The sequence below is a fragment of the Macrotis lagotis genome, chromosome 7 (genome assembly GCF_037893015.1).
Source record: "Macrotis lagotis isolate mMagLag1 chromosome 7, bilby.v1.9.chrom.fasta, whole genome shotgun sequence".
NCBI lineage: Eukaryota > Metazoa > Chordata > Mammalia > Peramelemorphia > Peramelidae > Macrotis > Macrotis lagotis.
In genome coordinates, this window is record NC_133664.1 from 181486381 (window position 1) to 181509697 (window position 23317).

The following is a 23317-nucleotide window of genomic DNA, read 5'->3' on the forward strand; positions in this document are numbered from 1 at the left end:
TATGACAGGCAAGGCAAATTTCCACTATTCTGACCAACCTCTCTCCAAAACCTGATGGAGACAGCATAATACCCTTAGCACAGGAGTCTTGGAAGTATAGCAGGGCACCCCCAAATCATCAGAACCTGCTGCTTTCAGTCTAGTCTTTCTAGCCATCAAAGGAAAATCTCTAGAGAAGCAGCCCAATTCCTCATTAGAAACATTTGCTAACCAGTTGCCACCTGTCAGCAGATGGGTACAGAAACTCTCCAAGTGGCAGTAGCCACCCAGATCACTAGTCTAGCTGTTCTCTCTGCCCTCTTATTATCTAGGGAAGCAACCATCCATACCCAACTGCTACTACACACAATGCATCTAAACCAGGTTAGGTGAAGCAGCAAGGTACCCTGGAGAAGAGTTAGCACATGCAAGCTAAATCAGTCTGCTACCACTATTGCCCCTCAGACTTTAATGGAGCCAGCTCAAGACCCATGCTTCAATTTTTTGAGCCAGTACTTCTAGACCAATATACACAGCTGTCTTGGAAACTAAACCCTGTGATGAATTCTGGCATATACTCCTTTGGATGCTACAGCCAGAACTACTAAAGGCCCAGAAATCAAAGTTGTTGTCACCAAAAACATTGATACTGTATCAATAGCAGAAGGTAGGATGATATTTTTATGGTTGGGATGGGAATAAAGAAGAGACATTATCAGCTGGTACCTCAAAAGGATAGGACCTTTTAATCTGATTTGTAGCTGGAACCTTCCCTTCCATGTGTTGTTTTCTTCATTACAATGAGCCCCTGGAGAGCAGTGACTTACTTTTCTATTCGAAGCCCCAGTGCTTAGCACAAAGCAAATACTCCATCTATCCATTCTCTTTGATACTAATAAGGAAATGTCCAGGAGGAGGTTATATACTCTGATAATTTTGGTCTTAATAAATAATAAATATATTATCTTTATTCTCAAATCACTGAGACAGAAGCTAGAGAGCATTTAACAAAAGGTTATATTATAGAGTAGCAAAGTTCATATTCATCTTACCTACTAATAAATCACATTTAAAAGTTTTAAAAATAAAGTACTCTTCTCAATGAGGTTCCATTCATAACATTCTAATTCAGAACAAATCAGTTTAAATTTTGCATCATTGTAATTCTACCTTGAGAAATATAGAAAAGACAATGTTTTTCACATAATTTGTTTATTGTAAGATAATTTACAAATATTTTGTCATCCTTGTACATAATAAGAATTCTTCTGACAAACCAAGGTAGGCTAAACTTGCTTCATTATTTCATGTCTTTATCTGAAAAATAAAAAATAAGTTTAACAATGGTAATTTGAAAGATAAATATCTTACAGGTGATATACTCTAGTGCTTTTAAAGGATAAGATACTATTTTTTTAAAGGTTTTTTGCAAGGCAAACAGGGTTAAGTCGCTTGCCCAAGGCCACACAGCTAGGTAATTCTCAAGTGTCTGAGACCAGATTTGAACCTAGGTACTCCTGACTCCAGGGCCGGTGCTTTATCCACTATGCCACCCTAGCTGCCCCAGGATAATATGCCATTAAAAATTTTTTTTTGGCTAATATTGTTATAAGGCACTTAACTTTAGAGTGCCAGACCTAGAATCAGGAAGACTTCTCTTTCTGAGGTCAAATTTGGCCTCAGACACGTACTTGTTGTGTAACCCTTGGACAAGTCACTTAACCCTGTCTGCCTCAGTTCATTGTAAAAACAAGGTGAAGAACAAAATGGCAAACCATTCTAGTATCTTGGTCAAGAAAAATCCTAAATGGGGTCATGAAGAGTTGGACACTACTGAAGCAACTGAAATTGTACTCATCATTAACTAATTTAGTATTTACAATGGAATCCTTCACATCTTTTTTAGAAATTACTTATTTATGGCAATGGGGTTAAGTGACTTGCCCAAGGTCATACACTTAGGCAATTATTAAGGGTCTAAGACTGAATTTGGACTCGAGTCCTCCTTGCCTCCAGGGTTGGTACTCTATCCACTATGCCACCTAGTTGCCCCCCCCCCAAATTTGATAGTGAATAACTGCTTAGAGCACTTCATTAATATGTGTTTAAACTGGTGATAAATCTAATGACAAAATAAATTTTTAGTTACATTGCTCATTGCATAATAGACTTAAGAGTTCATACTCTTATGTTTAAGCTTTTCCATTTTGGTAGGAACTGCCAGAGACTGTTCTGTAGATATAGCCTAGGAGATCCTAGAGAAATTGGAAAAAGACTTCAGGGAAGGTTTGTCTAATCAAGCTTCTTTCAATGATTAAGATATTTGGGAGTCTATTTTGAGAAAAAGAAAAAAAAAAAAAAAAAGAAAACAGTCCTTAAAACACATGGCACTTTCTATTAGACTCTTCTTTACAGTTAAAGCCATACTACAGATTAAAAAAAAATCACCCTCACTGCTTTTAAAATACCTGTAGTTTATTGAATTAATTAAATTTGTAGTTTTTTTTCTTTCAGGAATTTAGAGGGATGGGAAGGTAGATGAAGTATCAGTACTTTACCTCTTGAATTTGGATAAAACTTGGATCCATTAGTTGCTGGTTATTATGTTAGAGGAAAAAAAAAACACAAAACAAGCAGATCAAGAAGCATTCCATGCAAGTCAACCATTCACATTATTTTAGACAAAAAAAAAGCACAACTCTTTACCTGTAAAGTTAACTATATCAAAGAAATATTCAAACATTCCTACATAGTTTTATTAACCATTTGCATATCTCTAAGTTGTGAATTTCACTTTGGTTAGAACCTATAAGCTTTCAGCATGCAAACTATGCATATAGCACACAACCAATAAAAACTGTACTCATGAGCAGCACTTAAAAATCAATAAATGCTGAATTTTATTCATATTTTATTGATAAAGACACAAATACACACACAGGCAATAAAAATGAAAATTTTATGTAAAATAACCAAAGTATTTCCTAGTTCTGGGGCAAACTAATTGGTCATATATATATATATATATACACAACCTACTTTTAAATGCCCATATATTTTTACAAGAGTAAAATTTTCAATTCACTAATTCCATCAATTATTTCCTAATTATCCAGATGTTGCAATTCATGTTTTAAAGACACACTAACACAAATATTTTTTTTGGTAGGTCTTCTTACATCTGAGGAATGAAGACCTTTAGCAGCAGCTAAGTACTTATACAGGATGAAGAATAGACTTAGAAGCTACAGCTGTTATAATCAGAAGTCATGAATGAGAAACTGAGAAAAAGGAAAGGTAGTAAGAGAGTGGGACAAAAAATCAATAGAATGATTATATTTTAAAACAATCCTTAAAACTTACTGGAAATATCCTGGGTATTTAGAAAGCACACAACTAAATGTTTTCCTCTATACCTTTGGTAATGGTGTTTCTTTGGTTGAGGACACCCTTCTCTACCCCACTATTACTCCATGAATTTCAATCCTATGCATCTTCTAAAGCTCAGCTCAAATCCTAACTTTTTTTGGTGTGTGTGAAGCATTCTCATATCTCTCCAAATAGGTATGAGTGTTATGGAAATGATGCTGCCTGAGTATGCATCAAATTCTGCCTTGTATTTATTTCTATATATGAATCATCTCTCCTATGGGTCTGTAGGAGAATCCTTTCCTATAGTTTGTAAGGAAGGGGGTTGGTCCTTCTTGCAAAGACTAATTATCAGGCAACTTGAGTCTATTCCCCTCCCCTCTTGTTTTATTCTTCAGGGATGGGTTCCCTCTATCATTTGAATTTTTTTATCTCTAGTATTTCTTTATCCACTGGTACTATCCCACTGTCTTCAAGTATGACCATATATCCCTTAACCTTTAAAAAAAATCCTTCACTTGATCCTAAACATCCCTAAAACCATGACCTTATGTCTGATTCAATTCCTAGCCACAGTCTTAGAAAGGGAGGCATCTATATTCTTCCTGAAATTTCTTCATTTCATTCATGTCTATCTTTTCTTTTTTTAAAGGATGAATTTTGCTTTCTCACTCAGGCTGAAAATGCAAAGGCTACTCAATGGAATTTAAGTTTTCACCTGTTCCTTTTCCACTCAAACTGGCTAGCCCCTCTGCAGGCACCCTATGATCTAATCATATTCATACCAGGCACATTTGCCTAGTACTAGAAATGTTACACAGGCAACTTTTCATCATTCTAAAGCCCAGCCACTTCCTATTAATTTGATAATGGTAAGAGTTAGAAAAATAGTCATTTGTAAAAGAACTTGAGCATTAATATTCAGTTATGTTAGTCAGAACAAAGTAGAGAAAAACTCAAATTCACCAGGTTTCTTATAATGCCAGACTAGAGTAAGACAGAATGACATTCAGGCCAATTTTTGTCAACCTCAAATTTCAGTGTTCAGATATTAAAACTAGCAGAAACGGGAGATGCAGGAACTAAATCAATATAAAGCCTAAACTAATACTTACAGAGCTGCAGCACCAGAAATGATTTCAATCAACTCCTTTGTGATGACAGCTTGGCGAGTACGGTTAAATGTCAAAGTCAACTTATCAATCATCTCAGCTAAAAAACAAACAAGACACACATAATACATACACACAGAGAACCAAAACAAGAAAGCATTCATTAACCTAGGTCTGAAAATTAGGTGCTTGGGACAAGGATCTACAAATAGGACTAGCTATGAGTACCAAAGTACTAGAGTTTTCCAACATCCAAAATATATCACTATCACTTAAAGACAAACTTCCAATTGCAGAGTACTTTTCTAAAGTACCTTCATTTCTTTCTTATAATCAGTCAGAAGTTTATAGGCCAGGTATTATTAATCTCATTTTGTCAATTAAATCTGGGCAACAGATCTGATATCCAGGATTATATTACAAAACAATAGAGAAATTAGACTACTATCCTATCACTGACTGAGATATTGTTACATGCTATTACTTGATTTTAATGTTTACCACTGAAAAAGTTACAAATATGGAATCTTCATAATCTCTTTATATTTTTAGGCTATTAAATTAACTCAAAATATTGTTCTTACAGGCATTCTTGCTGGCATTGTCCATAGCTGTCATTCTTGCACTCTGCTCACTGGTGGTAGACTCCTTTAGAGTGTAGTAGATGATGTTTGCCAGACTATACTCTTGATAGTTTTGCAACACATCAGCATCAATGTCATCATAAATACTCATACTCTCTGTTAAGACAAATTACAGTTTTAAAATAGCAATACTGAATACTGATAAAATGAAAGCTCATTTTTATGATCATAAGTTGATAACAAGGTGGGTCGGAATAGTTTTTTTCCAGCATTTTCACCTCTTTTAGTCACACTGAACAGATGTCTCTAGAAGAATATTAATATTCCAGGAGATTACAACATGCAAACAGTATACTTTATAGCCTTCCAGAGCTTTCTATTTAACTTAACAATAGGTATCTGAAAGAACCCAATTAAAAGAGTAGTGCTGTCATAGGCACAAAGTCCTTTGGCTTATAATCTACTATCAGTTATAAACACCAAGAGATCACTCCCACTTTGTGAGCGGTTTCTGATGACAAAGTAAAATAGTTAAATAAACTAATATTACAGAGTCCTCATCTGAAAGTAAATGTAACATTTCACATCTGTAGCAACCCCTTGCATTTGATTTTTAAATCATTAGCTATGCCTGGTATCCTTCCTCCCCTGCTAAAAGAACTATTTCCTATAACAAGTAGCATTTTTTTAAAAGGAGAAAACATATAATTCTGTAAAAAAAAAAATCAGAACTATTTTCTGCCCCACTGGGATAGGGAAAGGAAAAAAATCTTGTAACAAATATGCCTAATTTAATCAAAAGAAATTTCTTTAAAGCTGTATATATAAATGTCTCATTCTATATGACCTAAGCAATTACTTTTCTGTCAGTTGAAAGAATTGTCTACTGAAATCCCTTCATGTAAGAGAATTCTGCGTTTCTGAGAAATATGATGTTGCCACCTCAGAGAATAAGGAAACTTTAGGTACCCAGAATAAAATAGAAGACCTAGAAATTGCTTTGAAATTCATTGTGTTAGCTTCAAAAATCACTTACTGAAAACAGTAATCATAAGATAAAGAAGTATAAACAAAAAACAAATCCCACCGGAATTATTGTACATTTCACTTCACTTAATTACCTAGCTGTGTGGCCTTGGGCAAGCCACTTAACCCCATTTGCCTTGCAAAAAACAAAAAACAAACAAACAAAAAAACCCCACCAAAACAAAACAAAGAAACAAAGGTCTTTCTTAAATACCATATTCTGTTGGGAGTTATCATAAGATGGCTAGTCAGGGAACATTATAGTCTCCAAAGAAGTGAAATGAGTAATATTCAAAGGGAAAGAGAAGCCATTCAAAGTTAATGACTGAAGCATTTAAAATAGGTGTACACAGGTTACAAATTGTGCACATAAACATGGTTTATAAAGATCTCAATGAGTATTTGACAAAAAAGGTTCTCGGTCATTTGGCAAGAGGAATGGAATAACCTATGGACAATTTGTGCAATCCACTGGTATTCCCCATGCTATCAGGAGAAAGTCAGGCCCACCCAAAAATGTTGGGAATTCCTTGTGAATTTATGGAAGGACATGGACAAGAATCCCACAGGCTGAGATGGTTTATAATCTGTATCCCTGAGAGGAATATTCATTAATCATCTGAGTATTTAAACAAGTAAAACAAAACTTAATATGATCAGTATGAAAGTGGACACAGCAAACAGAAATCAATCAAGATGTCAGTCTGAGATTTTATGAGGCAAATGAATTTCTCTGCATGTTAAGAAAATGCAGTATTCTTTCTTAGTAGTCTTTTGTTTCTGCCAGGAGGAAGGAGACTTCTTTCGATATCTGATCCCCAATATTTAGTATGGACGAATGACAAAATAGTTTCTTGAAAACATGTTCTCAAATATGTTTAAATTTTAGTACTTACCAGCACTTGCAATGGTATTTAGGGAAAAGATGGGTTTTTCTTCTGTCTTATAAGAGATAACCGACCTAAAGAAGATGAAAACATAATTTTCTAAATACTTTGTTTAAAACATGCCTCTAGGTATTTGTGATTAGTGATTATGTTAAATGAAATAATTTTGTTCATATAAAGTTTAAAAATCCTTCATTTAAAAAATAGTTAGCTTACCTAAATCGATTAAAGATAATAGATCCTTCATCAAACTCATATCCAGAATTTAGTAGTTCAAGGGCAATGACAGATGCATCTCCAAAGGTAGGGGGTTTCCTCCCCACTTCTTTAAATGTCACCAAAAAGTGGTCAGAGTGAGTCCTGAAACAAAATCATGTCTAAATTTAAGTGATTTTAATTAAGGTACAATGTGGAAAATTATTTATTCCATGGAGTTCTTTGTGGGTTTTCCTGAAGTTCATCAACTGTTCTGTTTTTCCTATTTTTTTTTTTGTGGCAATAGTAAATGGATAATGTGGCAGCAGCTTTTAATCTTTGTTTTGCTTTGGCATTCTGGGAAGGTCAATGGGCCCATTCTCCAATAACATTTTTCTTCTTTTTTTTCCCCAAGGCAATGGCATTAAATGACTTGTCCAAGATCACACAGCTAGGTAATTATTAAGTGTCTGAGGTCTCGTTTGAACTCAGGTCCTCCTGAATCCAAGGTAGGTGCACTGCACTACCTTGCTGCCTCTATAAACAAAATACTTAGGATTATAGAAGAAAACAATTATATTGGTTACTGAAATTTAATTTTTAAAAAGTTCAAAGATTCCCGATTAAGAACTTTTGGCTTGGTACTATACTTTGATCTCTTCATTTCATTTCTTCCTTTCCTTAGTTTTCTCTTTCATAAGATCACAGGTCTTAGAGTTGAAAGGGACCTTTGAGATATCTTTGTATCCTATTAATGGGAGCTGACTTTCAGATAGACATCATTTTAACTGTCACCAGAATTTTAAGAACTCATGTTAAGAGTTTCAGAATAGAATATCTAGTAACTAATGCTAATAGCTTCTGATAGCCCTTGTATTATTTAATGAATGTTGATGCAGAAGGAAAGAAGCAGAAAGTGAGGTTTGAAAAAAATAAATTCTAAGAATTACAGTATGAAAATCAATGAATATAAAACACATTACCCACCCCACCCCCAAAATAACTACCAGTTTACAAAGCACTTTATAAAAACCCTTTAATTGAGTAGTATAAAGACCAACAATGCTTATATCTAATAGGCAATAGCCAAAATTTGAACTCAGGTCTTCTTGAACACCTTCCTTCTTAAAAATTTTTTGGTTTTTTTTTTTGGGGGGCAAAGCAATGGGGTTAAGTGACTTACCCAAAGTGACATAGCTAGGTAATTATTAAGTGTCTGAGGCTGAATTTAAACTCAGGTTTTCCTGAATCCAGGCTGGTACCCTACCTACTGTGCCACCTAGCTACCCAAGTGCCTTTTTTTGTTTTTTAAAGTTTTAGTAAGTGGCTTGCCCAAGGCCATACAGCTAGGTAATTATTAAGTGTCTGAGGCCAGATTTGAACTCAGGTACTCCTGACTCCAAGGCCAGTGCTCTATCCACTGCCGCAACCTAGCCACCCCCCAAGCACCTTCCTTTAAAAAAAAAATTTCAGACAAATTCTATCATCTAGTTTTGAACAAAGTCAGCAAAAATTATTTACCTATTAAGTATGCCTCTGATTTTGTCACCAACTCCAACAATCATAACTTCCTTTCCAGCTGCTGTGAGAGTAGCAACCTCATTTTTTATTAGTTTAGCAACTGAGGAATGGATAGCACCACAAAGGCCTCGATCTGAGGATACACCAATAATGAGGTGTTTCTTCATGTCTTCTGCAGCCTTAATATCAGCTTTTTCATAAAGAGCTTAAGAAAAAAGAAATTCATCCATCAAAATTCAAGCAGTCTCAATAACAAATTTTTAGAAATGCTTGTATTTCAATTTCTCTTTGTCAAATTCGTTAACATCTTCACATAATCATCCAAAGGTCTTCTACTTCCTCAAAATACTCAAAAGAACTAAATCTATCTGAACAGTCTTATTTTTAACCTGATTAATAACAGAGGTCTGTTTTACAGAGAAATGTTAAGACCTAACAGTGAATAACAACACAAACATCTGTCAAAATAGATGACTGCTACCCATTTACAGGTATTCATGACACTAGGTTCTAGAGAGTATATACTAAGGATTACAAAACCTAAGACAAGAAATTGAATTGTTGGTATCTTCATCATTGCTGCTTACTGATAGGAAGAGTGCAGAAGAAAAAAAGAAAGGTTGTGAACTGTATAAGGAGCTGATCATAAAGAGATAGTACTGAACAATAGGCTCCTGGACAGGGACGATACACAGCTAATCAAATCTAATAAGAACATATTTGCCTATACACAGGATACACAAAACCAGACAGAAAATTGAAACCCTGCAGTTCATTCTCACTTATCTACATGGCAGTCCTATTTAAGTTGGGAGTTTTCTCTGATCTAAAGTGTGCTGTGGGTCCCATTAATTGAAACTAAATGGTGAAGAGGAAGATGCACTGCTTTGGAAGTTAAACTGGTGGGACTCATGCCATGTAGAAAGCATGCTAAGTTTTGGTCCACTCTTCTCAGAGATGGGATATAGAGGAGTTTGTGCCCCAAAGCATTGGGAGAAATATTTATATTTTTATTTTTGCTATATCTTTAAAGTAAATAACCCTTTTCATAAAAGGAAAAAGTATTTGCCTGTTGTCTTACAAATTTAATAGGAAGTACTTTAATTTGAAAAAGATGAAATGATAAAAATGATCTCTGTATCTTCACTAAACTGCATATCCATAACAAATAATTTGTTTAAGGGAAAAAAAAATCCAAGAAATAAGACTGTATTAAGACCACTGACCTCAAATGACTATATACTAGAATCCCAAGTTTTGGAAATAAGCAAGATAAAATAGAGTCCCTTACACAAGGAGGCAAATTTGATTCCATTAGGAATCTTGGTGGGCTGAAATTTATGATAGTTAATCTATGGCTCTGAATAGGCAACTTTTTTCCAAAATAAGAAAGGTCAAAGGGGAAGGGTAGAGTTAATATCTATTAAGAAGATATGGTCATCATTTTTTTAAAGAAATCCTACAGGAAAATTGACCAGAAATCCTGGAAACAAAGGGCAAAACAGAAATTGAGAGAATCCACCAATCTCCCCCAGAAAAAGATCCAAAACAAAAACAACTCTGAGGAATATTATAGCCTAGTTCCAGAACTCCCAAGTCAAAGAGAAAAATATCACAAGCAGCAGAGAAGGACACAACTCAAATACCATGGAGCTGCAGTCAGAATCACAAAGGACTTAGTAACAACTACATTAAGGGCTTGTAGAGCTTGGAATATAATATTCCAGGAAAGCAAAAGAGCTTGGAATGCAACTGAGAATCAACTATCCAGCAAAACTAAAGATCCTCTTCCAGGGGAAAAGATGGACTTTCAATGAAACAGGGGAATTTCAAATGTTCCTGTTGAAATGATCAGAGCTGAACAGAAAGTTTGACCTTCAAATACAGGACTCAGGTGAAGCACAGAGAGAGAAGGGTAAAATATGAAGGACTTCATGATGATAAATTGCATGTATTCCTGCATAGAAAAATGATACTGATAATACTCATATGAAACTTCCCATTTAATAGAGCAGGTAGAAGGAGATTTTATAGATAAAGCACAGGAAAGAGTTGAGTCAATGGCTAAAAGGGAAATGCACTGGGAATAAGAGAAAGGAGAGGTGGAATAGGCTAAGATATTTTGTAAAAATGATTCCCTCCCCCTTCTTTTTTACAATGAGCTTTTGCAATGATATGGGAGGGGGAAGGCGAGGGAGAATGAGGAAACCTTCACTCTCATCAGAAATGGCTCAGAGAGGAAACAGCATATACACTTAATAAGGCTATAGACATCTGAAGTAAAAAAGGAGAGAAGGGGGAAGGGGGGGATGTGGGTGATAGAGGAGAGGACAGATCATAGGATAGAACAGTCTCCTGTAAGAGAACAGTCAGATATGACAAATTTTCTTTTTTACTTCTAGCAAGGGGCTGGAATTGGGTGGCCTGTGGGCTCAGGGCCTTTTGACCCCAGGGCCAGTGATCAGTCTGCTGCGCTACTCAGCCACGCTATAAGCACATTTTAGAAGAGGGCCAGAGTGAAAGGAAAGAGAAAATATATATGGTAGTGGGGAGGAATGGATGGAGGGATTTACAATCAGCAACAGAGCAAAAATATGGAAGAAACTTTTATGATGGACTTATGATAAAGAATGTGATCCACACCAGACAGAGCTGACGGTATCAGAACACAAACTGAAACACATTTATTTTCCTATTTCTTTTCTTTTTGCAAGGCAATGGGGTTAAGTGGCTTTCCCTAGGCCACACAGCTAGGTACCTCTTTATTTCTCATGAGAGTCTCTATTTTTTTTTGGGTGGGAGGGGATATCATGCTTACTTTTAAACAAGAATATTTTAGTAATGTATTAAAAAAAACCCACTTGTACAAAAATATTCATAGTAGCTCTGTTTTTGGTGGGAAAGAATTGGAAATTAATGTAAATGTCCTTCAATTCGGCAATGGCTTAATAAAATAATATGCATGTGATGGAACACTATTGTTCTATTATAAGCTGGGAGGGATGGGAATTCAGGGAAGCCCAGAAAGATTTGCATGGCTTGATGCTGAGTAAGATGAGCAGAACCAGAGGAACGTTGTGCACCCTGGCAGCAACATGGGGGGTGATGACCAACCTTGACGGACTTGCTGATTCCATTAGTGCAACAATCAGGTACAATACTTTATTTTCCTTCCTTAGGGATATGATTTCTCTCTCATCACATTCAACTTAGATCAATGTATAATGTAAAGACTAACATACTGTTTTCTGTGGGGGGTGGGGGAGGGAAGTAAGATTGGGGGAAAAATTGTAAAAAATTCAAACTAAAATAAAAATAAATATAAAAAGATATGGTCATACTAAATTGTTGGTGGAGCTATAAACTCTTCCAACCTTTCTGGAGACCAATTTGGAATTATGCCCAAAGGGCAACAAAAATGTGCATACCCTTTGATCCAGCAATACCGCTACTGGGTCTACACCCTGAAAAGATGATGAAAAAGGGCAAAAACACCTCTTGTACAAAAATATTGATAGCAGACCTGTTTGTTGTGGCAAAGAATTAGAAATTGAGTGAATGTCCATCAATTGGGGACCGGCTTAATAAACTGTGGTATATGTATGTGATGGAACACTATTGCTCTATTAGAGACCAGGAGGGATGGGAATTCAGGGAAGCCTGGAGGGATTTGCATGAACTGATGCTGAGCGAGATGAGCAGAACCAGAAAAACATTGTACACTCTAACAGCAACATGGGGGCGGCTGATCAACCTTGATGAAGTGACTTGCTCATTCCATCACTGCAACAATCAGGGTCAACTTTGAGCTGTGATAGAGAATACCATCTGCATCCAGAGAAGAATTGCAGAGTTTGAACAAGACCAACGACTATTACCTTCAATTTAGAGAAGAAAAAAAATCGCTATCTGATTATGTAATTTAGATATCTCTTATACTTTATTTTTCTTCCTTAAGGACATGATTTTTCTCTCATCACATTCCACTCAGATCAATGTATCATGGAAACAATATAAAGACTAAGAGACTGCTTTCTGTGGGGGGTGGAGGGAGGGAAGCAAGAATAGGGGGAAAAAATTATAAACCTCAAAATAAATAAAATCTTTCTAAAATAAAGATATGTTCAAGGGGAAAAAAATTCAGAGTTCAGAGGAGAGAAGCATATAAAGTAGGAAGACTATGAGTAAAGGGAGAGTAAAGGGAGAAAATACAAGTTATTTTATGAGTAAGTGTGTACACATACACACACCCTCTAACATATTTTACTCTGTCACTAGGGTTAAATCATTTAACCTCTCAAGGATTTTAGACAACACTGAAAGACTGAAATTTCAGAGTAGTCAATTTGCATTAGTAGAAGGCATTTCTTTGCTCCAGGTTGGCCTATAGGAATGAAATCATAGGTCCAGTCCTCATTCCCCTTTTCTATAGATTACCTGGACAGAAAGATCGAACAGATGAAAAATATAATCACAATACTACAGACTCATAATATAGTGATTATTCAGACATCTGCAAGTGCAGACATCTTTTTCTGACAAAAGAAGAAAAGCTAACTTGGTAATTTGGTTTAGTTAAAAAATATTTTTTAAAAGGTGAAAGAACAAACAAGGTGAAAATTCAATTCTGAACCTGATTTTTGCCCATAGGGAAACTGGTTGCAGGAGCAGAAATGATAAAAACCTTTACTAGTCCCTCTTATCATTTGTGATAGAAAAGAAAAAAGTGAAGAATAGTTTGACATGAACCCTTCTGATTGGAAAAGCAAATTCCTAAAGAATCCAAGGAAGGATAAAAGTCAATGGATTAAAATTCTGTAAGAAAGAGCTTAGGATAAGCAACAATAGAGGAACTATATCCTCTTAAGTAAGTCAGGATCAGTTAAGAGGTCACAACCTTTGCATAAAATTTATCCCATTTCTTTCAACTGATTTCCATATGGCATGTACCATAGTGGTTGCACTCCCAGGGATGCTCTCTAGTTTATCAAAGGGAGATGCTTTTTATTTTAAAGGGTAGAGATGGGAGTTGCACATCACCACTAGGGAAAAAAAAGTAGCACTTCAATCGTGGTAGTCAAAGATAGATTTTCCTTTCATTATATACTGGTGAGATTTTAAAAAATATTTCTTCCCCCCCCCTTCTAAAATGTGATCCTCTTTCTGCATCACCCATTCCCTAGAGATTGAGACTTAATTCATATTGAAATAGCTCCTAATCAGTTTCTATTTGAGTTTGATACCATTTTTATAGACGTTAAAAGAAAATCTATCAGGCATGGTGTGTGCCTTCAAGGAATTTAAAAGAAACAAGGAAGCAATACTCATATATATATGATCAAATGCTAAATTTTGTAACATAGGGCATAGATAGCAAGGTAATAGAAAAAATACTATGCTGGAATTTGAAACATCCAGGTTCTAGTCATAAGCTCAACAAAAACCTGAATATGTGCAAATTACTTAAGGAAAAGTCTGGAAATGGCAAATGGAAGCAAGAAGCATTTCAACTCTTCCACTGAGATCAGTGATTTGAGAGGTGTGGGGGATTATTCATCACATATATTGTCATTTAGGGAAGCCCTGTCTCAGAAAGAGGCAGAAGATATCAGGAACTGACAAAAATATATAATACTAAAAAATATATAAAACTAATAAGTAGCCAAAAATATCAGTATTTCCTCCCTCAAATGAAAACTAAAACACGACCATGCACAAAAACTAAACAGTAAGACTAAAAAATATTTAATGCAAATTAGCAAAGAAGATAATAAATTCGAACAACTAATGCTGGAAGGGTTCTGGGAACATGGGCTACTTAAAAAACTACTGAGTTGTTTCCGGCCCTGGCAGACCTGGGCTCGTAAGCATGTGGCGGCAGCTGGCGCGCAGCGGCTCTGCGGTTCTGGGTGTGTGCCCTTCAGGCCCCGGGGCTGCCCCACTTCTCAGCGCTGGCATGAAGACCTTCCTCCCAGTGCCCACCTATGAAGGGATTTCTATTCCAGATAAGCCCAAGCTCAAGTTTATTGATCGGGTGCCAAAGGTAAGGCGGGAACCTAAGAACTTGAATGACATCCGGGGGCCATCCACTGATGCCACTGACTTCACAGAGGGTAACTTTGGAATCCTGGCACTGGGTGGTGGTTATCTCCACTGGGGCCATTTTGAAATGATGTGCCTGACAATCAACCGTGCCTTGGACACCAAGAACATGTTTGCCATCTGGCGTGTCCCAGGCCCTTATAAGCCCATCACCCGCAAAGGTATGGGCCAGCGCATGGGGGGTGGCAAAGGTGCCATTGACCACTATGTGACAGCAGTCAAGACGGGCCGCCTTATTGTGGAGGTGGAGGGCCGCTGTGAGTTCGGTGAGGTGGAACCCTTCCTCAAGCAAGTGGCACACAAGCTGCCCTTCCCAGCCAAGCCTGTGAGCCGAGAGTCTCTGGAAAAGATGCGCAAGGAACAAAGGGAGAGGGAGCTCAACAACCAGAACCCCTGGACCTTTGAGCGCATTATTACTGCCAACATGCTAGGGATGAGGAAGGTGGTGAGCCCTTATGATCTGACCCATAAGGGACGCTACTGGGGCAAGTTCTTCCTGCCTGAACATGTCTAGTGTAGGTGAAGCAAGGAGCAGGCGTCAGACTCCAGCTTCTCCTCAAGAACTTCTGCCCCCCCCCCCATGAACAGACAACCTCTGCAAAGCCTCGGGGTATACATCATGGAACATTACCTAGAGTTGGTTCTGCACAAGTCTTGGCTGCTTTAAAGAGATTCTGGAAACACCTGAATGTCTCTTCTCTTGGGTCTTTGCCCCAGGAGACCTAGATTCAGGTCCTCCCACTAATACAAGTTAACTTTGAGACCCTGGGCAAGCCACTAACTACCAGGTGATTTTGGCGGCTAGAAGATATGGTGACCCGCACTGGTTATGGAAGTTGCTTCACCAAAAAAGGAATCCTTATTCCAGGTGTCCTTAGACCTATTTCATAAGTCTTAGACACTTTTGGCAATAGGGTGAAGCCTTTTTGTAAAGAAATGTTTATCAAAATAGTTTTTAAAAGTCCAGACCCCAGATCAAGAATCTCTGCCCTGTTTTCCCTATCCCTGTGAAATCATCAGTCTGGAAGAACTTCTGGTGTCGAAATTCCCTTTCATTGATGCAGCTTAATAAATTTTCTCTAATTTATAGTCATAAAAAAAACTACTGAGTTAAGAAAAGACCCAATTATTTGGGTGTCAGTTTGGAATTATCTAAGTAAAGTTACTATCCACATCTTTCACTGGTGATCCTATAAAGAGCATAGATCCCAAAGAAACTGGAGCAGAAATAAAGGTTGTATCAAAATATTCATATATTCAGTGACTGCAACAATGCAAATGAAAAGGTCACTAATGTTGAATTAGGAATGGCTGAATAACCAGTGAGGTCCTGGAGCAGAGATTGTCCCTCCTTAAAGAAGGGTAGAGAATTACTTTGTAACTATTGTAAACACTGTTAGGTGGTAACTATATTTGACATCTCTGCATAAATTATTTTGTTTGCAAGGGAAAGTTTGATCTGGAGTGTTGGTAAATCGATAGTGATATAAAGACAAAAGCATCAATAAAATGCATTTTCCCTTAAAAAAATTACATTTCACAAGGGAAAAGCCAAATACATTGTTGCAGACTGTATGACATGCAAGTAAATGGGTTGTACATTAGTCCATTAAAAGGTATATTTAGATTAAATACTCAGAGCAAAGGATCAATCTTTTGGAAATCAATATTCTTCAAGTATTGTTGTGCAGTTATGAAATATGAAACACTGCAATCTTTGAAATTAAAATCACCTGCGACCTACAAGACATGGTAGACATAAGATTGCAGCATTTACATGTATAAGGACACACATGCAAGAAGTAGCTTGAGGGAAATTTTCCAGTACACGTTTGACAGAAAAGTAGCTATGCTTGCATAAAAAACAAAGTAACAGAAGGAGAGCTGCATAAGTAGCCCTGAAATATACAGACCTAAAGTCCTCCATCATATTGGATAGATCCTCTGTAGAGAATTTTTGGAAGACATGGTGGGGAAAATGGCACAGATTATAAAGCATAGATGGATTGTGATCTTACAATCTGAGGGATCATTATTGATTAGTTCATGGATCTTTTGATACAAGTATAGAAGAAAAATCAACTTGAAATTAAGAAAAGTAACAGAGGCTGGAAGGTTAATGCTAGGCTTTTGATAGGAAGCTGCTGCTAATTACCAATTAAAATAACTGGGCAGGCTAACCTGAGGAAATTTTATATTATTTCTTTATATGTAAATAAAATACCTCAAGAACCTCTATGAAAATATTAGTCAAAGTCAGTCAACAGTTTCCTTCAAGAAGAGTAAGAATCTGGTTTCATTAAGAAAGACAGGAATTTTCCAGTGATCCAACAGTTCATGAGGTTTAACTGTCATGGGTAAGTAACTGCTCCATACAAAGTATATTGCTCTTCAAGGGGAACTCTCTTCTCTACTGATATTATCAAGGAGTTCTATTAAAAAACATGACTACTGGGGGGCAGTTAGGTGGTCCAGTGGATAGAGCATTGGCCCTGGAGTTGGCAGGACCCGAGTTCAAATCCAGCCTCAGACACTTATTAATTACCTAGCTGTGTGACCATGAGTAAGTCATTTAACCCCATTGCCTTAATAAATAAAATTTTTTAAAAATGACTATTTTTACAATTAAGAAAGGGAAAAAAAGACTCAAAATTAGATACTAATGTCTTTTAGAATGTTAAAGGGAATAAGAATGTAACCCCCCCACCAAAAAAAAGAAGAGAAAAACAAAGATCAACAAACATTTAGAGCAAAATAAAAGATAAGAGGTTCTTCTGTAATGGGACAAAATAGATCCTCTAAGGAAGACACTGTTGCCTAAAATCTTAGGAGTGATTTTGTGAATCAAGAGGTAACAGTAAGAAAGAGATCATCTAATAATGATCAGAGAAATACTGGGTAAATAGCAGTAGCTACCTGCTTGAGAGGTATTGAAGACAGTTTTGTAATCTGTTACATAAACTCATCCAACATCCTTCTTCTGCCTGAGTGGTCAATAGTATATATTCCTATAGTAGAATCATTTCTATTTCTCCCTTTATTGATTTTTACCATGCTTCTCTTTTCTATTTTTTCTTTGGCAAGGCAATGAGGTTAAGTGATTTGCCCAAGGTCACACAGTTAGCATCTGAGACTGGATTTGAACTCAGGTCCTCCTGACTCCAGAGCCGGTGCTCTATCCATTGGGCCACCTAGCCATCCCCCCCTTTACTATATTTTTTAACATGACTATAGCATATTATGTGATGCTATACCACAGCCTCCCTGTTTATCTAGTTTTTCTTTAAAGAAAAGATTGTAAAAGAAAATTCAGTTAAAAAAATCCAAACAAATAGATTTACAAAATTTCTTAGGTCTATAGTTTAAAAGTTATTTAGTTCGGCTTAAATGATTTTCTGAAGACTCCCTGGTTAATAGGAGACAGAACGTACATATGTGATCTTAGGTTCAGTGTTTTCCTGCTGTATTTCTAAAGAATGTTTTAAATTATTAATGCAGTCATTTCTCTTAAACGTAATCTTTTCTGTATAAATTATCAATTTGTGCTCTTCTCTTACCCAAAGATCCAACTCCATATATTCTGGCTGGTTTCAGCTCTCTTTCAGCTCGAGCATATTTTGCAGCTGCCACCATTTTCATAGACTTGGTAATTTTCTGGATGTTTTTGATTGACTTCAATCTCCTGGTAACTGAAGATATTCAAGTTAGAATAATTAAAATCCTTAAATACAATTCCCATGTAGAAGTACACAAGAAACCTCAGTTAACTCAAAGAAAGTTTAAGTGACTTGTCAAAAGTGGCAGAAATATCATGTGTTAAAAGTACTAAGGAAATTAGTATGTCCCCATAAACCACAAACCAAGACATACAAAAATACTTACTATCTTTTAAAGTTGCCATATTTCTGACTTGTATCCTGAAAGTAAAGAGAAAACTTTAAATATTTCACATACATTTGAAAGACTCTAAATTACAATCCCCTTCCCTCATTTCTTTGAATAGTAGAATCATGAATCTTGAAGTATATTTTAATTCCACTGATTAATGTATATCAATCTTTTGACAATTTCTCATCCTTTGTGAATCTTCTGCACATCTTTTTCCTTAAACTCCCTTACAAAGAATCTATTGAATACAGTGGAGTAGGCTCTCAATACACTATTGAAAATATAATTCAACTCCTGCTATCTCTGATATCAAACTAGCATTTAAGTTTTTCCATCAAACAGCCCTATTTTACCTGTCTCACTATTCCACAAGATGAAACCACTAGCTGGCAACACTAGCTTTCACATGTGCCATATTAATCCCATCTTACAGTCACTGTCACACTGTTATCTTCTTTTAGAGAGAATGGTTTTCCAGTTTTCACATTTGCTTCATTTATGGTTTTGGTCAAATACCACTACCTTTACAAAAGCTCAGGTTTATAGCAACTATTTCTGCCCTTCAACAAATTTTATTCCATTAGCAATTCTAGTCCCAAATATAATTGTTATTTTTCCAATTGTGTTAAAATGTTCATATAGCTCCCCACCCTCCATACCCACCTCTCAAAAGCTGTTAGAGAGTATTTAATTTCATGGAAACAAAGTAAACACCAACAGATTGCTTTGTGTGGGGGGGTGGGGGGAGGGAAGTAAGATGGGGGGAAATTGTAAAACTCAAATAAAACCTTTAATAAAAGAGAATATTTAGTCTCTCTTCAACTAGATTATAAGCTTCTCAAGGAAAAGAACTCTTGCCTCTTATCAGAGAATATCTAATACAATGCTGGTCACAAAGCAGTACTTGTTGATATATGTGGGCATGAATGTATCCCTAAAAACTTACTTGAATAGGCAAACATACTTTTTCAATACACCAAAGATGCTCTTCTAGTCACAAAATGAACTTCTAAACAATTAACCACCTCAACTACTAAATCACAATTTAGACCACCAAAGAAAAAAAAAACCTTACCTAATGTCTTATGCCTTTCTCCTTTATAGTTGAAATTCTGAACTCATTGCCTTCATTTCTATATTATCTACTCCTCATTCTTTTCTCATAATTTCCCAACCCATCACTTCACTTAAATGGCCATCCTCAAGATTGCCACCAATGTCTAATTCAATAGTCTTTTCTTAGTCCTCTTTATTTTCCCATAGCTTTTGATGTTGCTGACCTTCCTGAATATTTGCATTTCACTTGGCTTTCAAGACACTAATTTACCTGGACTTTCTTTATTTCTGCTTATCCTCTTGCCTTGCAAAGTATTTAAGTCATTAACCCTTGTTCTCTAAGAAAGAATGTCCCTAGAGTCTTGACTCCACTTTTTTCTTCTAACTCTTCCCTTCAGGTTATATCTCATCTGCTCCCATGGATTTGATATCTTTAAGTAATCTGTCCAAATCTATATATCTGGTGATTCGATTCATCTCCTGAACTTGAATTCCGCCTTTCTACCAGGATATCCTAACAGCTACATCTCATTTTCCTCTTACTATACCCATTTTCCAAATGCCCCTATTTTTGTTTGACTGGCTAGCCCTTACCTTCACTCAAGTTCTCAAATGTGGAACCATCTTCCACTTACCACTGTTCCTCACTCCCCAAATCCAATAAATCGTCAAGCTTTTAACAAATGAACTATCTCAAAAGCCTCTTAAATCATCTTCTTGTGCCTAAACTCTCTTCCTTCCAATTCACCCCTCCCTGCCATTAATTGTTTTAAAAAACAAAACAAAACAACCCCCAAACCCTCCTAAGACAAAATATGTAACTGTTTTGCTTGAGGGTCTCCTTTTTACTCCCAAAATTACAAATTGCAAATTACCTAATCATATTTTCGAATGTCCTCCCCTCATTTTTTCAGCATTATTATCACTTGATAGTGATCCCCTTAACAACTGTCTTGTGATTTACTTATCTCCCAGGTCTAAACAAGCTTCTGGAAGGTAAGAACTGTTTTGGGTTGTGTGAATGAAAAAAAAAAGATTTATTAAATGTTTACTGTATTTCAAGCCCTAGTATACAAAAAGTATATAAACCCAGCATCTTTTTTAAAGATTTAAAAATATCCACTGAACTGAAATTTGGTTGGTGTAAGAATAGGCGAAAGAAATGGAAAAAGGAGAGAAACTCTGAAAAATGGAACTTGAGAAGGGGCAAGATTCTCTGATATTACTTGTTACCAATTCATTGATTCACTTACTAAACTAACTGGGTTTATAAAACTGTCCACACACAAGTCTGTCTGTCTCTCTCCAAAAAGCAGTTTAGCTATTAACATGAAAGAACAACAAATTAGGAAACCCAAGAGAAAGTAAATTGGTGGGAGAAGGAATATAATATGATGAATTTTAGTAACAGTAGTGCTTAGTAAGCTCATGACCTGTAGACCTCAAATGAGTGTTAAAGAGGTCCTTGAGGCTAGACCTCCAGACTTTTGAGGTTCTAGGATAATCACCAGAAGAACTTTAAAGTTCTAGGTTTGGAGTCAGGACTTGGGTTCCCATTCTAGCTTTGCCATTACTTCCTTTTTGAATCTGAGTAAATCATTCAAATTCTCTGGACCTGTTAAAGTGAAAGTATTAGACATGTCTGTAATTCTATAATATAGTTGGGTCTCCAAATGAGAGTCTTAGTTTATATAAGGTGTTAAAAAAACATTCTTTTGATTAGACTTAAAATTTCAGTTCAAGGATTGATTGCATGAATTCATTTTGACCTTGGTTTCAGAAGATCTTTCACTTAAGATTTAACTATGTAACTACTTAAATAAAATCTTCACAAAAATTTTAGCAGGTTATATTAATACAGTACAATGAACTATTTGTTATGTTTCTAATAGACTGGCCTTTGAAACCCACATTAGTAATATTTATAAAATATTTTCTAAATTGAGAAATTTACTTTTCAAATATCAAGATAAATCAAACAAAATTTAGAAATCTATTCAGCATTTTGGATTTAACTGCCCCATTGTTCTGAGATCTCCACCTTATTACAAATTAGTTGCTTACAATATTATCTCTGTTTTATACAACCAATAGGCAACAATCCTCACTCCCCTTAAAAACACTACTAAACAAGGCTTTCTTTCACTCTAAAACTTGAAACTTTCTATGGAAAGGTCTGTAATTTCTTCCTTTCCAAGATATATCTATATTCTTTCGGATTTTGCAATCCCCAGTGTCACTATTCTAGTACTTTTATCTTTATTAGTCCCTCAAAATAGTTTCCCTAAGATCTACACAAGCACACGAACGAACACGACATCAAATCTACCAGCTTTAACCTGCGTGGCAGCAAAACAAGGGCAGACATCCTAGAACATAATTCCCTTAGTACTGTGTGACCTTCCTAAGGAACTCTTCTACATAATTTCCTGTAAAATTCTCATTCTTTTCCAGCAGCCAATCCAGACTCAATTTCTCTTGCACAAGAATCCTTAAGAACCTCATTATTTCTCACTTTTCGGGGAATTAGCTTAATTCAGTAAGCATATGGCTCCAGCTACTCTCCATTAACGTAAGATTTCTTTAAAATCAGTGTTTTTCTCCTTTCATGAATCCTTAAAAAAAAAAACACCTCAGTATTTCCCCAGTTTTAGTATTTTTTTTTAAGGTTTTTGCAAAGCAATGGAGCTTGCCCAAGGTCACACAGCTAGGTAATTATTAAGTGTCTGAGGCCGGATTTGAACTCCAGGGCTCTACTCTATCCACTGCATCACCTAGCCGCCCCTAGTATCATATTCTTAATTCAATAAATATAAAGCCTAAGTATTATCCCTTCCTCAAAAATCCTCAAAAACTGTTAACATTTCTCCCTTTTTGGATACTTAAACCCTAATTCAATAAGCACGTATCTGAAGGAATCTCCCCCATGTTATTTTTTCCTTTTTGGACTCTTCCTTAGGGAAGAATCTTTTTTTTTAAACCAGCTTCTATCTTTCGGAGTTTCTACCCCTTAATCCAATAAGCATGTAGGAAGGAGCTGGACCCAGCTGGGCCCCAGGACTTTGTCTTTTGAGGGAGGCTTCTGCATTTTGGCCCCCGCGGCGGCCTCGCCCGTGCTGCCCTTAAGGCCCGAAGTTCAGGGTCATCCCGTGCCCTCCCCCGCCCACAGGCTCTGCGACCCGCCGAACCGCCCCGGGGGGCCTGCGGCGCCGGGCCCCGGTCCCCTTCCCCGTCCTGCCCACCCGCAGGCCTGAGCTCCCCGGGGCCTCCTCGCCTCAGCGGGACAGGCCTAGTCCGGGCCGCGCGACCCTCTCCCGCCCTCACTCTGCCACGTCCCCGGCTCTAACAGCCCGGCGTCTGGTCTTATTTCGTCAATCCACCGCTCCACTCTCTCCCGTCCTGCTACCCGCGGCTGTCGCGTACCATTGTGGCTGCAAAGCCCAGGCGGAGGGGCCGGCGAGGGCAGCTCGGCAGAACATGGTGGCTCCGGCCCTGCTGAAGGTCGGGCAGACGGACCTCACCGCGCACGCGCCGATGGCTCCGCCCACTGCCTTTCTCCGCTTCCCCCCCTTCAAAGCCTCGCGATATTTCGATTAAC

At 36.9% G+C, this 23317-nt stretch overlaps 1 protein-coding gene and 1 pseudogene across 3 annotated transcripts; one reads left to right on the top strand and one right to left on the bottom strand.

Annotated features, from left to right (window-relative positions):
• Nucleotides 1-1174: 1174 nt before the first annotated feature.
• Nucleotides 1175-23247, bottom strand: ATP5F1C (ATP synthase F1 subunit gamma). Of its 3 annotated transcripts, XM_074194171.1 has the most exons (10): nt 23143-23247; nt 18658-18692; nt 18333-18464; nt 8674-8878; nt 7174-7317; nt 6967-7031; nt 5045-5200; nt 4464-4560; nt 2538-2573; nt 1175-1296 (listed from the first exon to the last, which is right to left on the bottom strand). In XM_074194171.1, exons 1-9 carry the CDS (start codon nt 23196-23198, stop codon nt 2567-2569), a joined length of 897 nt encoding a protein of 298 aa, XP_074050272.1. In that variant the 5' UTR covers nt 23199-23247; the 3' UTR covers nt 1175-1296; nt 2538-2566. The 3 variants fall into 3 exon arrangements, with proteins under 3 accessions (XP_074050272.1, XP_074050273.1, XP_074050274.1); XM_074194172.1 differs by lacking the exon at nt 2538-2573; XM_074194173.1 differs by lacking the exons at nt 1175-1296; nt 2538-2573 and having other exon boundaries at nt 4460-4560.
• LOC141493191 (large ribosomal subunit protein uL16m pseudogene) lies at nt 14543-15313 on the top strand (annotated as a pseudogene).
• Nucleotides 23248-23317: the final 70 nt, after the last annotated feature.

Bases quoted from the DNA above. Each gene is read 5' to 3' on its own strand.
- ATP5F1C (XM_074194171.1), bottom strand. From the start codon at position 23,198: ATGTTCTGCCGAGCTGCCCTCGCCGGCCCCTCCGCCTGGGCTTTGCAG. The intron at 18,693-23,142 runs GTACGCGACAGC...CTTTACTTTCAG, and splicing joins TGGGCTTTGCAGCCACAATG to GATACAAGTCAGAAATATGG. The intron at 4,561-5,044 runs GTAAGAACAATA...TTTGTTTTTTAG, and splicing joins CAATGCCAGCAAGAATGCCT to CTGAGATGATTGATAAGTTG.